This window comes from Mya arenaria, chromosome 12 (assembly GCF_026914265.1).
Source record: "Mya arenaria isolate MELC-2E11 chromosome 12, ASM2691426v1".
Classification (NCBI taxonomy): domain Eukaryota; kingdom Metazoa; phylum Mollusca; class Bivalvia; order Myida; family Myidae; genus Mya; species Mya arenaria.
In genome coordinates this window covers 53,161,997-53,180,752 of record NC_069133.1, presented here as the reverse complement: position 1 = coordinate 53,180,752, position 18,756 = coordinate 53,161,997, and the positions used below count along the sequence as shown (strand labels likewise).

The following is an 18,756-nucleotide window of genomic DNA, read 5'->3' as shown; positions in this document are numbered from 1 at the left end:
CAGGGACCTTCTGGATGCAAGCATGTGCAGAAATGCGCTCCAGAATGCCAGTTTATGTACATATACAGGAAGAATTTTTTCTCTACACAGTCGATGTGTATATGAAGTTTGAAGTTGTTACCTCAAAAACATTGGAGTTATGGAGAAAAGCAAAAAAATAAGTATAAAAAAATCGAAGGGCAATAACTCTAAAAGTGCCTTACACAAACCGTTTGTCCAAATGTCCCAGGACGGACGGACCAACGGTTGGGTATAATAAACAATAATTAATCCTATTATCAGGTTTTGGTAAGAGTTTTTATCAGACTGTGGAAAAACTTCAAATACACAATAAGACAAAAAAAACCACAAACAATGCTTGTACATGTATTACTGTACGTGTTTTAATAAATTACTTTCAAATACTCACAGGCAACTGATTTGTGTACACTTAACATGCGTTGTGTATGAATTTTCCTTGGTCAGATTGCAGGGTTGTCATATACACGTTTTTATCCTGTTTAAATAATACTTGACCAGTATGTCCCGCCTATTATCATTACAAGAATTTGAGCTGGCTGGAACATTTTTTCGGAAAAGAAAGTAGATACTGTAATAGAATTTTAAATGCAATTTAATTGTTTCTATGGCAACAATAGGTGCAAGAATCGTGCATGATAGCTCCTTTTAATTCTTAATTGTTTGCATGTTTCGACGACTCCCACTCGCAGAGTTCTCTCCAATGCACATTTTCTCAAATGACATATGTGCCAAATTATTTCACATAAAAAATGACTGAATGTCTCCGACGCTGTGTAGGCCATTGCAAAACCTTCTAGACCTGTCTGTGTACAAATAAGAACCTTGATTTGTTCTTAACATTTTATTACAAATCTGTAAAACATAGCAAACCTTAACAATCAACCTACACATTCAGCTCATTGTCACATACAAGAAAGATTACATTTATTACATACATACATTATACGTGTAGTACTAGTATATGAAACACGAGAAACATGGAACGACCTTGTAAGAAAATATAGAACTTATGCTCTGTGTGTGAAAAAAAACAATATAAAGATGAACAATGTGAACTAATTTTTCAACTTGATACTCAACAAATATCTTAGATTGAACTTATAGATAAACATGAAATCCGGCTAATTTGATTGGACCATACGATTAATTGGCCAATGAGAATGCTACGATTTTGCTCCTTAGGTTAAGATCAAATGCCCCAAAGGAGACGATTGCATGATAACATCAAAAGAAAATGTGGTCAACATATATAATGAACAGTCCCACAAGTGATGTACCATGCAAAAAATTATCTAAGGGTGTTTCGAGCTGGACAGACCATCCACAGCTGCTTTCATCTGCTGAATGTTTTTTTATAAACTGTTTAACACAATTTAATATTAAGCAAATCTAAATGCTAAGGCCAGTCATACAATTGTATAACAGTATATTATTTGGGTATAAATGAAATAAATGTTTGGTTGTTTGGTAACTTTAAATCATACTACATTGTCAATGGCCAAGAAATGTTCTATAAAATTGGCCTCCACTGTCTTTTGCTTTTTGAGTAAAGTACATGTTTAGGTGTTTTACAGTTGGGTTTCATTGGCTTAAATATAAACACAGGGTAGGTGCATGGTAAGGGAAGTACAAAAATGCTATCTGGAAAAAATCTGGAAATCTCAGAATGTAATACAATGTTAAAATGGGTGAAATCATGTTTTCAAACTTTTCAATGATTAAGCGATGCTATTCTTTTGAAATGCATTAAAAATATTGTCATGCACATATTTTATATACAAACTGTGCTGGGTAATAATTTAATATAAATATATAACAACAACAGACAGTGGCCAGAACAATATAAATGTTCATCCATCCAGATCTCCCGAGAAACCAAATATTGACTTACTTATAAAACATTGACACAAACTTGAACATCATGAATGTATGTAAACAATTACTTCATATCTTATTTTCCAATAATTTTAAATTGCAACAGTCACAACTGTAGTGAGTCATTGTCATTAAATGAAATAAACAATTCAAATAAATAGTTTCATTGGCACTAAAAAAGAATAAATAAAAAAAATGTTTATCTTGACAATTGTTTTCAAAAACCAACAAATATTATCATTTCATACAATGACACATTGTAATAATCATATCTATGTCATATTCCATTCCTACTTTTATGAGTGGAGTAAATACAACTCAAGGACATGATTTTCAAAGGTCAGCCAAAATGAGGTATGCTCAGTGCAAAGGATCTTACAGTACATGTAATATGTTTCAGCTGGCAAAGTGTATCAGAATGATGTTTCAAATACTATTGAACATACCGGTACTACTAATTATGAGACAGAATGATATTTCTAGCTAGCTAATAAATGCTAAAAGTACTGGTCCCAAGTTGAGATGATAGCAAACTGTGTCATCTGTTACGTATCGCCAGTCATAATTGCCAGGAATTCATTTTCATTGACTGAAAGAAGAATGAATACGTTGTATACAATTGTAATTGTGTCACAGACTCAGAAAAGAATATGGCCAGAGCGGTGATCAACCCTGTACCTCCTTGCTTGCAAGTCAGGCAATCTACCATCTAAGCTTACTGGCCCGTATCACTCATATACCCTCGGAGCTACGCGAGTCAGTATCGTGACACTCTTACACAAATACATTTTTATACTACAGATATTATCATATTAAAATATTAATATAAGATTGAAAAGAACATTATTTTTTAGTTTACCATAAACTTATCATTAATTAAACAACTTTGAACTATATTAACTTTACAGCTATTATTAAAGGTCTTAATAAGGATACTATCATAAAATTAAAAACATGTAGCCTATGGTAACTCAAAGATCAAAAACAGTTTGTCAATACTTTAAAGGAGTTCATTTCTTCGTTATACTTTTTTATTGTTTGGAAAGCAACCAGAAAGAGTTTTTGTTGTTTTGTTTTTTTCAATTGTATTGTTTTTTTATTTAAATACAGGCCCTTGTAAACAGTATAATTTATAAATATCGCATGGCTTCCAGTGTGACAGTTCATATTGTAAACCTTTGGGGAAATACTGTTACCAAGGCGAAATTGAGGGTAACAGTATTTACCCGAATAATGACAATATGTACTGTCACACTGTAAGACATGCAATATTTATTTTATTATACGGAACACTATTACAAAAACCACTACACAACTTTGAAGATAATCAATTTATTCTGAAATGATTTCCGTAACAATTGATAAGAGTCTAAAAATGTAACAAAGACAGTATTTATACACAATGAATGATATTGAAAAAGTTTGGAAAAGTTGCAAACACCAGAATTACAGACTTAAAACACATTTTAATAAGCACTTTCCACCTCAGACTTTGGAAACCAAAAACATATATTTTTAGACGTGCATGCTATGTGACAGTATCATGTCAATTGGTCCAAACTGTACTGTCAGTGTGTGGCAGTATAATACTGCCCATGATGAGTATATGAGAATTTAACATGGGCAGGTCGCATAAGGTATAATATTATAATACAAGACCACTCACTTTCCCCGTCACCATCGCGGTCAAACTCGTCAATCATGGCCCGTAACTCCTCATCTGTCATGTTTTCACCAAGCTCCCTGAAATACCAAGGATCAATCATTTAAGGATAAATTATAGAACAATTGAAAGTTTCAAGTTTTATTACGAATACTCATGGCATTTACAAGTCATACATAGTTTCACAACGAGCATTCAATGGAGGAGAGCATTATACATATCATATGGCTTTGTTTGTTTGTATGGCTCAAACCTTTTGCCTTGAATTAAGACCCAGTTTGGCAGTTTTGTAACCCGCTAAATGAATACCCATTAATGGCAGACTTAAGATTATCTGGAAACTTAAATTGTTCACCAAACAATCATGGAATAGGGCAGGGTAAATACTATTCAGTGTTTCATAACCTTAAAATACAAAATTCTTTTGCGAATTTATAAGTACTACATGACTGTATGAAGGTATTAGTGATACATTTGTTGAATTTTAATAAAACCATGAAACTGAATATTAACTTTTTGACACATCTAGAAGTTCACATTACCTTGCAACTCGTCTAAGATTTCTAAGGTTGATTTTCCCTGAGCTGTCGTCATCGAACAATTTAAATGCCTTGAGGATTTCTTCTTGCGGATCTCGCTCAAGCATCATATCTGTCACTGAAAAACATGATAATGATTTTTCAAAACTGCTTAAATGGATGATATCAATGTCCGACTTCAGTCTTCCCACTCAGTTTATGGCCACCTACACCTAGCCTGGGAAGTCTGCATAGTCAACCTGTTAAATGGCCATATATCCATAGACAATATACTAATTGGATTCTGAGACGTGTTTGACTGGGCAGTGGGTTACAAAACACACTTGGAATACCTTGTCTAAAGCAGTATTGATTGGAGTAAAACATACAGTACCTACTTACCTAGAACAAGTTACCTGAAATGATGTAGTCAGACAAGTGAGGCATTAAAAATGCAAACATGGATGAGTTGGCCTAATCAGGCTGATGGTGTAATGTCATTTTTTCCAGAGATCTCAGGTCCAATACTATACCCTTAGGTGATCTCTTATAATGGCCACCAATTGACAACATTTAGACTAGTAACGCTTTTCATACATTGTAATTAAGACCCAAAATGAAAATATATATGCAAAATGTATATCAGCTAATTCATTAAAAAAAAAAACATAGTAAGCATAAATAATTGTAAACTACATCAACCAAAAGTCAAACATGATGGTGTATTAAACTGGTATTCAAACAAAGCACAATTCTGCAAGTCCAAATCAAGGCCAGGCTTATAAAATTATTTCAATTTTGTAGTACCAGTATGTTGTATTTTGTTTACAAATTTAGGCTAGTGGGATACACGTTTTTTTCCTTCTTTCAGTTTTGTTTGTTCATTAGGTCCTGCTTTAGAGCACAATTCCCAGGGGATTTTGCTCCCAATTCCCAGGGGATTTTGCTCTCAATCCCCAGGGGATTTTGGTCTAAATTCCCAGGGGATTTTGCTCCCAATTCCCAGGGGATTTTGCTCTCAATTCCCATGTGATTTTGGTCTAAATTCCCAGGGGATTTTGCTCTCAATTCCCAGGGGATTTTGCTCTCAATTCCCAGTGAGAGTTCAAACCAACGGGGTTTGACTGTTTTTTCTGTTAATGTTTCTGTGGTCAGAATTTGTACTAGACTGTGGGTAGAAAAATGCTGTGATTTATATAGTCAGGCTAGTTTGTCCTTAGGTACGCTGCTGTTTGCACTGAGATTTTTGTTAAAGCCCGGGGTAATAGTATAAAAGGCAGACAGTCAGAAAAATGGCCACTTCACTTGACCTCACAGAGCTGTCTGCTAGTACAGACTGCCAGTACATTTTTCAAATATACAAATAATTAACAAACAAAAAATGCTAAAATTTGCAAGATGGTTCATTAAATGTATCATAAACATATTTTGTCAAGTCTCTCAAACAGTTATAAATACTACTTTCAAATAAAAAAATGTATAACTGTCAAACAAATTCAAATTCCCCAGCAATGTTGATTGACAAATCTTGAAAGTTCATAACCCTCTAACAGCCAACTGAATATCACTACCAATTCCTGTTTACTACAGGTTTACTATCATAGTATGAGGTTGTAACTGCCATATGGCGGGAAACATCCATTATCTGGGGTGATATATACTATCAAATGACTTATTATAACACAATTCGTGGAAGTATTGGTTATGGTGTATGAAACTTTATTTATCTAATCTCAAATGAGAAGGCAACTGACAAATTCTTCTGTACCACTCTATCCGAATGATATATAACACCACAAGCCATGTGAATGTTTACAATCAAAACTGCTGACCAGAGCAGACCTCATAAACCAGATTAACCTCTGCCAAATAGGCTTAATTGCTGTCCGGTAGGATATTTGGGGTCAGGCACTCAGCCTTTAAGATTAAGGAGATACCTACTGACTTCATTGAAGTCCTCAAAAGTGATTTTGCCAGTGCCTTCCCTGTCATAATCTCTGAGCACCTTAAGAACATCTGTCTTCTTCACATCAAAACCCAACGCTCGCATTGCTACCTGTTAAAAAGTAAAGAAAGGTGTTTATGTTGTTTATCATAAATTGGTTGCATAGCTTCCAACAAGATACAGATTCATATGATTTCATAATGATATTATTTATCACAATCTGACTAAAATACAATTCACTATACAGTTATTTATAATTACTACATTCATGATAATATCTGTGATAGCAATAATGTTATACACTTACAGATTTACTCTAATGTTTTAATTTAATGAAGGACAACACAGTGAAATATACAACTTATATCAAAGTTTATGTAATTTAATTCATTTGGATCTTGCCAATTCAAAAACAGATGTCTCCTAAAGTTGTCTCATTCAGTTCAACAACATTTGAAATAAAGAAGTAGAAAAAACAAGAGGCCCAAAAGGGCATATGCTCTACTGGCATGGCTCTTGCGGTCATTTTCATTCCAGAGCATGTACGTTTAAGTAATAGGCAACAAATATATAGTTCACTTTTAGTGTTTGGGTTAGCTGAAAAAGCTGCACGTTCAACATCTGAGGACAGGAAGTGTTGTAAGCAGATTAGTTGCACGAACTATTTAATATGTGCCAAGTAAAGGTAATCTGACGGTAAAAAATATTTGCTTTCAAAACTGTACTCATCGTCAAAATTTCATTTCTGTAGCTTTAAAAATAAAAAGTCGGTCAAAGGTCAAAGTCAAGGACATCCGAGGACAACATTAATGCTTGTTTGCAAAACTGTTCACATGGTCAAAATTTCATTACTGTAGCTTTAAAAATTAATAAGTAAGTCAAAAGGGGTGGGGCCAGCTTTTGCCTAAGGGGCATTATTTCAATTTTTTTCAATTGCATCATATGATGCTCCACAACAAATATCAAAGGAAAATTGTGACACCCAGGGCAGTGCCAGTTTTGACACAAGGGGCATAATTTGAACCACCATGGTAGTGGACCACTAAATAAAGCCTTGTTCAAAATAGCAAGGATTTGCATAGTGGTTTCAGACAAAAAAGCTGGGGGGGGGGGGGGGGGGGGTCCGTCCCTTACAAAGAAAAGAGAACTCTTCCCTGGGCCTCCGCCAACGTCGCCGAGGTCGTTTGCATTTGCCGAACTGGATCCTTGCGGGACAATCTCTGTGGAGGGGGGGGGGGGGGCAGTAATGACCCCAGGGGCATAATTTGAACAAACCTTCACAAGCAATTGTGACTTTACATATAAACTTGGCTAAAAATAGACTTCGCTCATGTAGACTTGGCTAAAAAATACCGGTAGACTTGGCTTAAAATAGCATTTTTTATACTTTCAAGACCCATAATCCAGGCATGCATGGGCAATTCTGGCTGGTTTTCAAAAGGAACTGAGTTCTAATGGATATCTAAATACTGTACAAGTTTCATCGAGATACAATAAAAACTGAAGACTGTATCATGTTCACAAGCAATTGTTTACAGACGAACTGATTTTTTAATACTTTCAAGGCCCATAATCTAGGCATGCATGGTCGGATCTGGCTGGTTTTCAAAAGAACCGAGCTCTAATGGATATCTAAATACTGTACAAGTTTCATCGAGATACAATCAAAAATGAAGACTGTATCGTGTTCACAACCAATTGTTTACACAATAGCATATTTTTATACTATAAAGGGCCATAATCTAGGCATGCATGGGCGGATCTGGCTGGTTTTCGAAAGGAACCGAGCTCTTATGGATATCAAGATACTGTACAAGTTTCATCGAGATACAAGCAAAAATGAAGACTGTATCGTGTTCACAACCAATTGTTTACACAATAGCATATTTTTATACTATAAAGGGCCATAATCTAGGCATGCATGGGCGGATCTGGCTGGTTTTCGAAAGGAACCGAGCTCTTATGTATATCAAGATACTGTACAAGTTTCATCGAGATACAAGCAAAACTGAAGACTGTATCGTGTTCACAACCAATTGTTTACACAATAGCATATTTTTATACTATAAAGGGCCATAATCTAGGCATGCATGGGCGGATCTGGCTGGTTTTCGAAAGGAACCGAGCTCTTATGGATATCAAGATACTGTACAAGTTTCATCGAGATACAAGCAAAACTGAAGACTGTATCGTGTTCACAAGCAATTGTTTACAGACGCACGAACGCACGCACGCATGGATGCACATACTACGTACACATTACCATCGCATAAGCTCTTCTGGCCTTTGGCCAGTAGAGCTAAAAATGTATGGAAAAGTATCGAACGCTTGAAACAGAAACAGCGGGACTTACAGAAAAAGTACCTACTGTTTGGTTTTATACTAATTTATTTAAGCTTGATTGTGACGAAAGCTGATAGCTTAAACACTCTTGAGTCTGTTTCCTGGGCAGAAACCAGTACTGTGTCCTTTTTTGAGAGGCCATGAGAAAGTACCCCTGGGGGTTATCAAACCCACATTCTCTTGGGTGAGAGGCGGACACCTATACCACTAGACCATTCTCACCTTCTGTTGCTGGCACTGTCATAGGAATAAAATGCTTGAGACTTGGTAGACTGTATCTTCATGCCATAATAGTCTTGTTAAAGTGATGCATTCAATATTTTATATATACTTAAAGCCAATTTAGAAATGTGAATAACTCACTGATAAGCAGTTTTATTAAAAAAAAAATAGTTTATTTGTCAACCAAACACTTAAAGCAGACAGAAAATACAATCCTATATTCTTTAACCACTCAATATGACCTTGAATCAAGCAGGCTTAAACTTGCATTCTGCACATGGTGTCAATGCTGTGAACAACTCTGCAAACATCGATTTCGTTAATGCTCTGCATATAATGTCACATATGTGAAGACATTTGCCAATTACTTTGATGATTACAAGATGGACACTATTTCTTAAGGAAATTTGTGGCAAGTTATTTAAAAATTTAAGTATTACGAGTTACGGCAAAGGATGAAGATTTCACACTGTTGACGCCAAAAATGCCAATGACAACAACAGGGCTACGAAAATACCACTTCTTATTTTGTTTATAAAACAGATCAGTTAAAAATGTTTACCCTTACAATAAGTATATACCTTATTTTTGTCCTAATTAAAAACAAAAAAAAAGTCATTGTATGTTATTCTCTTGTAAATTTACAGTCATTACTCAGTCATAAAAATATAATCCCTGACCAAATAACGCTATGAAAAAAGGCTGGGTTGGGCCACTGCAAAATAACATGTTTGTAAGGGTTTTCCATCATAAATTATAATATACGGTACCTTAAGTTCATGGTAATCAATGGCCCTGTCTTTATCTGTATCAAACAGGTCAAAGGCTTCCCTAATCTCTTGTTTCTGCTCGTCAGCCAACTCCCTCTTTTTCTTCTTCTTGCTCTTATCTAGAGCAAACTCTGCTCTGAAAAATGAAAATAAACAGTGTTTTTGTTTCAATCTGGTAGTATTGTTTATTTAGCTAACTTGTAAAGAAAGCTTGATATGGATCTATATCACCATTATCTGTGCTCATGATGAAGTTATGCTAATTTTGAATACAAGGGTTAACAACATGACTACATGTATCAACCAGATTATCTCACAAGAAGGATTTGAACCTTGAAACTAGCCGTACTCCAGGCAGATTTAGATCACTATATATTATGTGATCAACACTGTCAACGGCTTTCAATGGATCCAGCAATATTGATCATTCTAGTCATAAACATTTTAAATTAATCTACCTTTACCTTAATGCCATGATTCAAAACAAAATAAAAACAATTTTACAGAGTACATTTTCTGTATGAAATAAACAAAGAATGTGATGTGTTTTAAAATTTGTGTCGGTGTCAAAATATATTTAACTTATTCAAATAACCAAATGAGAACCTAGAGTCCAACTTGTTGTACTTTGCAAAATTTTGATTTTTTTAATCTAGGGGAGAATTTAGCAGAGTACAACCCTGAACCTCATTATAATGCCACTTATTTATTAGTAATTCAATATTTTTATTATATTCTTCTTTCTCTATGCAAATGTAGATCATATTTCATTTGACCATGAACCACTCTGACCATTGTTTACAGTGTGAAGTTGAATCAATTTTGTTATAAAATGTACAGACCTGGAAAGAGCATTAATTAATTAATAAATCATAATAAGTTAACTCTATTGCGATTTGAGACAATGCAAATTAATGACCTCAATTATTTACAAGCCAGTGGGTCTGGTAAACCTGACCATACTAGTTTACCAGACTGAATGTTTTCACCTTCCACAACACATTTACTGTAAAGGTTTTTGCAAAACACTAAGTGCATGGTGCCACTATTTAAATCAAAGTTATCAATGATATACTTATATGTCTAATTGAAGAATGAAGCAAATAAAACTTACTATATTTAAATTATTTATATTATTCAAATTTATTATACCTGTTTTGTTTCAAGCGAGGTAGTTTACAGAATGGCAAGTATTCCGCAAAATCTTCAGTTTTTTAGTATTTTTGTGTGTTTAAGGTACTCTTCGAACAATCGGTTTTTGACAATACCTTAATTGTAGTTTTATTCTTGTAATACTCGCAATCCTTGTGTAATGCGCATGTTTGAACTTATTTAGTGTTGTTGTTACTTTCGGCCATATTGTTAATGATAACAACTAAACACTTCAAAATGCATAAATGAACTCAAGGAGAAAATAAGCGGAAATTACCCAAATGCAAATAACCAGAGGAAAAAGAAGAAAATTCGCCGGTTGAATAGATGAACGATTATGACTAAATACAATCGTTTGTCGCCAATTTCAGGCCCAACAAATAAATTTTTGTTTATAATCGATCATCTATCATCACTAATTGTCACGATGTTTTCCTCCAACAAAGCATCTTAAACTAGAGCTATCACTGAAAGTGATTAATACCCCCGAACGCCGCCTCTCATTATGATTTACCATTGTATGAAGTTTTTTGCTATTACATCTTATAGTTTTCAAGTTACTGTCCGGACAAAAGTTTGACAAAAAAAAACACAGAAAAAGGCAATAACTCTGTAATTTGCTAAAAAAGTGTAGTGATTCATGTACACTGAATTCCTTCTCATTGTGCTGTACCATTGTATAAAGTTTTATTACATCCCATCAGGTAGTTTTCAAGTTATGCTCCGGACAAGAAAAAAGTAACAAAGGGCAATATCTCTGTAATTGGCTAAAATAGAATTGCGGTTCATGTACACTACACTTCCTCTCATTATGACCTATCACTGTAGAAGATTTATCAAATTCCATCCAATAGTTTTCAAGTTATGCTCCGGACAAGAAAAAGACACAAAGGGCAGTAACTCTGTAATTAGCTGAAATAAAATTGCGGTTCCTGTACACTGCACTCCCTCTCATTATGATCTATCACTGTATGAAGTTTGATAAAATTCCATCCAATAGTTTTCAAGTTATGCTCCGGACAAGAAAAAGTAACAAAGGGCAGTAACTCTGTAATTAGCTAAAATAGAATTGCAGTTCCTGTACACTGCACTCCCTCTCATTATGATCTATCACTGTATGAAGTTTTATTAAATTCCATCCAATAGTTTTCAAGTTATGCTCCGGACAAGAAAAAGTAACAAAGGGCAGTAACTCTGTAATTAGCTGAAATAGAAATGCAGTTCCTGTACATTGCACTCCCTCTCAGTATGATGAAGCACTGTATGAAGTTTTATTAAATTCCATCCAATAGTTTTCAAGTTATGCTCCGGACAAGAAAAAGTAACAAAGGGCACTAACTCTGTAATCGGCTGAAATTGAATTGTGGTTCCTTTACACTGCACTCCCTCTCATTATGATCTATCACTGTATGAAGTTTTATTAAATTCCATCCAATAGTTTTCAAGTTATGCTCCGGACAAGAAAAAAGTAACAAAGAGCAGTAACTCTGAAATAAGCTGAAATAGAGTTATGGTTCTTGTGCACTGCACTTCCTCTCATTGTGCTTTACCATTGTATGAAGTTTTAATAAATTCCATCTAGTAGTTTGCAAGTAAATGTCTGGAAAAAAATTGACAGCAAAAAACACAAATAATGGGCAATAACCCAGTAATAAGCTGAAGTAGAGTTATGGTTCTTCAACACTGCACTTCCTCTCATTGTGCTTTACTATTGTATGAAGTTTCAATGAATTCCATCCAGTACTTTTCAAGTTATACTCTGGACAAAAAAAGTAACAAAGAGCAATAACTCAGTAATAAGCAAGAATAGAGTTATGGTTATTGTACACTGCACTTCCTCTCATTATGCTCTTTCATTGTATGAAGTTTAATCCAATTCCATCCAGTAGTTTTTAAGTTATGTTCCTGACAAGGAAATTGCAACGGACCGACCGACAAACCAACGGACGGACGGACCGACGGACTGACCGACCACAGGGTGACTCCAATATACCCCCTTCAAACTTTTTAAAGTTCTGTTAAACAATAAATCAAGTGCATGGGGGCGAATCTTATTTTGGTACAATCGGGATACGGTAGGAATGTCACATTCTTCACAGCTATGTTTTTTAAAGGTCTTTATGATGCAATTTTTAATATGCTGTCATTTAGGAAAACATGAAAAAGCACTTATATTCAACTTTCGGACATCGTAGATATAATAAAATACTGTAGGTAAACGTTACATAGATTAACAGATGCTTTTGTGGTTACAACACAAACTTTTATGAACAAAATTTCAAACATATGTCATTTGTCAACATGTGTGTATTTGTTTCTGCTACAGTGCGCACATGCTTTTCTTCTGATTTTTATGAGGTGTGAATTAATTAAAAAGCTTCTGTTTTATTGATCTAGGCTTTTGAACTCACCGCAGTACATCAAGTTAACAAGGTAAACACACTATTGGTCGAAAAGGCAGATATTCACCCCTTCATTGTCAACCTCTTATGGATGAAATGAAAACAATGGAGTAAAAAATGCCGACTATGCTAGTTGGCAGGATAATGCCAGACATATGGTGTTAATCTCTGCCCTCCAGCAATGTGTGACCAGATTACTTCAATTACATAATGACAGTTTTTATGACCTTACTGGACGTAAAATGCAATTTTAGGGCCATTTAAAAAAAAATTATATTAATAAGTTTGTCGGGGGGGTCTCAAAAGTCGTAGATTTCATCTACCGCCAGAGGAGTTCACATGTCTGAAAACGTGAAAGTATATTTTGTCCAGGAAATCATTGTGTATGGAATCACAGAAGTTTGAAATATTATGAACAAAAAAAATGGACCTTTTCATCAGGTATTTGTGGGTGATTTTATCTTTCATAATGTGATGCAAATATTAGCGTTTTTACTGATATGTAAATGAATTGGGAAATCGTGGTATTAAATGAGACCATAATTTATGCATCTAGGCATTTGTGGATTTTACCCAGCCAGAAAATAACATGAATGATGAAATTCTAGTCCACCTAAATGGCCGTCAACGAGTCTTTTAATGATTTTTTTTACTATGGCAGACTAGTGACATCCACCATCCCAGCAAAAAGTAGCGAACGGTACTTGCGCAGAGAATCCTCGGGCCACAACTTTGAAATTATCTCCGTTATAAATTAAAATTTCTACAAAATATTATTGCCTACAGTACTGTAATGTGCCGGGGCTAACTTTTAAATTGTTTTATATAAGATTTTCATCTTTGGCTACTTTGCCAAATAATTTACACTAATGATTATTTAAAATGATTGGATAGTGAAAATAATTATCGTTTAATCAATGATAAATCAACAAAGATTGGAATATTTACAGTTTTCATAGACGCACATATTAAATTATCTTACTTTTCCTTTATCCCTAGCTTTTCACTTAAAAACTGTACTAATAGTATTATGTCAATGTATGGTAATGTCTTTTCAGTTTACATTCAAGACTTCTATGATTAAGGAGGCGCTTTTCTATTTAATACTCTCTGGTTCACAGTTCATACCATACTTATATCTATGTTAAATATAGATAGTTCGGTATAAACCCCTAGGGATTTATCATGTATATTTGCCGCTAGGACAAATAGTGTTTAACCCCTATTAGAGATAATAAATATATTACACCTTGTCTTATCAAGTTGTTGCTCTCGCAGAAGCCAGCACAAGAATGAATAAAATCCCCTGGTTTGCTGTATTTATACTCAAGATATCACGTGACCACATTGGACGGTCCTAACCGGTTGGAATAGTCCATTTTTAACGTTAAGTCTTTTACCGTAGGGGTTTCGCCTTATATTTTCAGAAAGCAACAGTATAAGTATAAATCGCTGTTCGCATCATGATTGTTAATATTCAACCATATTATTTCAATTTACGATCATGTTGTATCATTAGCTGTTGTTTTTATTGAGAAATTCACTCTCTAAACTAATTTCATACCCCATATTAATAGTTTAGCATTTAGCGCATATGAAAGATATCCAAATTGTAGTTCAAATAATAGTTGATAATGAATACTTACTATTTACTATTTCCTCTTGTTCTTTTAAAGAATAATTGCTACAAAAATATATTGCTTTTAAGACAATTGAAAAACAGCGGTTTTCTAACTATTCAAAACGAAAGTGAAACTGTACAATAGCAAAATCATATGCCTTACTGTAAAAGCAGCATACAACAGTTTCACAACGAATCGCTCGGCCCAAATTCGCTACAGTACTATTAAACACATGTTTATTTATGTCATTATGTAAAAAAACATATTCAAATATCATAAAACACTTACATGTGTCAATTGTTTATCAAGTTTCTTGATATCTGTAAATCTGGGACAAATCTGACAGCTTGTGTACATGTATAAAAGGGTATTTGTGACTCAGAATTTATTTATGTGAAAATAACGATTCTAATGACAAATTCAATCCAGTTTAGATCACTGTCGGGTATATATTTAACAATTTTGTCATTATCATTCAACATCAAGGCATAATTTTATAATATATTCTTTCGCCAGGTGCTAAATGGTAGAGTTGTAGCATAACAGGGATATCCTCGACTAAAATAAATAAAAAATAATAAAGTTGAGCAAAACAATGAAATAATTTAACTACTTTTGTCAGACATGCCATTTATTTATCCATATTTCCACAAGTATTTAAGAACAAACGGTCAAAAGTTCACGTAAATAATGTCAACAGAGTACAGACACTGAAACTAGGCCGCCATCTTGATTCTAGTACCTTGATTCGCGAGCTCTGACGTAATCTAGGTCAGCACGTTTTAATTAGGCCAACACTATTTTGATCAATTGTTTTTTGAGAAAAACAGTCAAACATATCTTTAAAAATGTTAATTTCAAAATTTCAACTTGTAATAAAAGATTTACAGTATTTTGTAAACATAAAACATTAAATCATGTCAAATTACTCGTAGTGGGCGAAAGTATAATTTAACCCAAAGACAAAACTGTCTCTTTAAGTGTATTTTCAGGAACACTGAACATTCTAGATGACTTAAGGACATAAGTGCCTTCCTCTCTGATCATTTTGTACATAAGCATGTTTAAGGGCAGTTGGAAATAAATTATGTACTGCTTTATCACTGCTTAGGGATGCACCTAAAACAGAAATTAACACTCATTAATTTCTTTATTTTGACACTAAGACTATGGGTCATGAAAACACATATTATAAGTTTGCTTTGCCTTCCTACAAGAATTTAGGTCACGTGATCGTCATTGATAAAATGTATACAAAGCAGACGAAATAACCAGCGAATTTTTAAGGATGTTATGTGGCAAATATGATTGGTTTCTATGGCAATTAATTTGGGATTAGTAAAACTACGTTGTTTGCAGTGTTAACCATTGTTTCAAGTGAATTTATCTGTTTTAAAGATATTTTTTCGCGAGTTGGAAAGCATCTACTCTTGTAAATAGTTCGTAGTAAAAATGACGTCATAGCTTTGCAGATACGTGCATTTCACGTGATAACCAGGTAAAAACAAAGATGGCGTGAATCAAGGTTGGTCGCGATTTTAGGGATTAGGACGGTACATAAGAAATGTCAAAATAATAATAAAGTATCCCTTATCGCGTATTATTGTAGTTAGATGAAATCCATGTATCAACCTGGTAGTGGTAGAAAAGAGAAAAATCTTGACACTGAGTGACATGTTAATTTTGTTAAGATTTTTCATCAAATCATTGATTCGCTTATATCAATCAAACGATCAATAGGCAATGCAAATGATGATATCCGAAAGAACTATTAGGTACGGACACTATGTAGCTTATAAAAACAGTTGGCATTAATCAAGAAATCACGGTAATGTTTATACTTAAAATATAGTGAAACAGACATACCTTAATGAAAGACTCATTTTGTTAATATTGGCTTAAATCGGACTCATATACTTGTCATCAAACAACTTGCATTTTAGTAGTAACAAGTGTAAACAGATCATCCGCCAGTTTGAATACTACACCGTACTGTACTTTAAAAGTCAAAACGGCAAATGTAATAAATGAAGTTATGACACGTGCATTCTGAAATACATGTAATTTCTAAATATATTTGAAAAAGAAATGATATTTCGCTAAAGTTGTTGTTGTTGTTGTTGAGTTTATATAGGTCTGCCCGCGCCCTATAATGGCTGCATTATGGCTTGACCCCGTCACATCCCCAAGTGTGACTTAAACAGAATTTTGAAGCCAAAAGGGGAGTTTTACCCCCATCGGTTGATGGGATATTCGTCAAAGGAGTAATTTTTTTACCCAAAATGCCGCGAAACCTGCGATGAATGACATCTAGGGAGGTCCCACAGCTCTGAATATTGGATATGGTTTCATTTCTCCAGTCTTGTATCTTAAAAAACATTTACGTGTAAGAATGGTATTTATTTGAAGGATGGGCAAGACTCACGGTCAGTTCATTGACAAGAAAGTGTTGTGAGAACAGGACTTTTTGCCCACTATATGTATTAATATTTCTAATATATATATATGAACTGACCACTTTGTTGTCGATGCCCGACTATTGCCTCACTATTTACTTATTGGAAATTCTTCAAGACCAGAGAGTGCGTTGACATTACTTTGCCTACATGTTTTTTAAATGTACATGTACATATATAGAGAGGGTTATTATGGTTGTTTTAAAAATAATAATAATTAATAATATATATATATATATATATATATATATATATATATATATATATATATTTATTTTTTTTTATTTATTTTCTTATTTCGCTAAAGTTTACATAAGGTTTCTTTATAAATATAAGACCCTGTCATGACTAGTGACTGGTTCCAGTTCGCTGCACGTGCAGAATGCATGTATATCTCAAAATCTGCGTCACCAATATTCAAATCTTTTATAAAAATGACACCATGTACTGGATGTACGGCTCATGTTTAACCCATTATTGGTAAGTTGCCTTTAATCACTTCAGTTTGCAAACACAGCAATTTGCCTTGTTCATAGGTTGCTTTTCAGTCATTGTGTTATTATTAACTTAATTGTAGTCACGATATACAATTTGTATATATGATTGCCTGCATAAACCAGACACCTGTCTGATCTGTTAAAGTGGGTTGGATCGGCTTGCGTTTGCATTCAGTAGTGGATTGTACATATTTGAGGTGAAATCGAAAGTGAGAACAATAACATGTACATCACATCGTTGTAAAGTGCTTGCAAGAAATTGCTCGATCGTGAAAATATTATATTTTAAATGGATACACACATCAAGCACTTTCATATGAAAATGCCTACAGTCGGTTCAGCTACTACCATCTGTTTGACAATGCGAAAAACCGCTACATGGCGGGCCAATTTGAGCCAAATGTTGGACGAAAATACGCCCAGAGGCGAGGGGTAATGCGCCGCATTATTATTTCGCTTTTTACCCCGCCAGTTGGCGCATACATGTATGCTCCGCATATTTGGCGCATTTTCGCCCCGTCATGTGGCGGGTTTACATATTGTCGCATTTCGCTCTTTCGCCACGAAAATGCGAAAACGCGAAATGGCAGATTATTAGACATCATATGTGCGTCCCGTGTGAATTTTCGCCCCGCCTTATGACACATTTTTGCCCCACCTTTTGGTGCATTTTTCCGACCTGCTGTTTGACGCATCGTGGCATTTTTGCCCCGTCACTTGGCACACGTTCTCATTTTCGTCCCATTGCTTGTCGCACTAGTACACACTATAAATGTTGTGCACAGTTTGGGTGCTGGGATCAGAGGGCGGCGGCTGACACATCAACATATTTAGAACTGAAAATTTGTTTGCTTTAATCCAACACTTTCAGTACGGAAATTTTGTCAATACACCCAACCAGGGATTTTCCCGGGTGGCGCTTTAAACGGGTCTGTCAAAAGCCCATGTTAAAGGGAATAGCACTGGTCGGTTGACTAACTACGTTGCTGTAACGTCAAATTTATGAGAGATACCGGCATGGACGTGGTGGCGGAAAGCCACTCACCTTTGCAGTTTTGATGGCGTGTGTTTTATCGTCTGTTTCGAAAACAGTTTAAACACAAGATTCAAGGTACAAGATACAAAAATCTTTACTTAAAGTCGGATTTATGCTGTTTATGCTAACAAAAAACACATTAGGTCAATGAGGTGTTTTCCGACACGAATAACAAACAAACATAACATAACAAAGAAATAAAATCATATAGTTTTAAATAGGTACAATATTGTT

General features: G+C 34.5%; 1 protein-coding gene across 1 annotated transcript; it reads right to left on the bottom strand.

The window, feature by feature from the left end:
- Positions 1–607: 607 nt before the first annotated feature.
- On the bottom strand, positions 608–16,537 carry LOC128212525 (centrin-3). Its single transcript, XM_052918010.1, has 6 exons — positions 16,400–16,537; positions 9,358–9,493; positions 6,019–6,133; positions 4,102–4,216; positions 3,563–3,639; positions 608–2,485 (listed from the first exon to the last, which is right to left on the bottom strand). The coding sequence occupies exons 1-6, from the start codon at positions 16,414–16,416 to the stop codon at positions 2,442–2,444; spliced, it is 504 nt and encodes a 167-aa protein (XP_052773970.1). The 5' UTR covers positions 16,417–16,537; the 3' UTR covers positions 608–2,441.
- Positions 16,538–18,756: the final 2,219 nt, after the last annotated feature.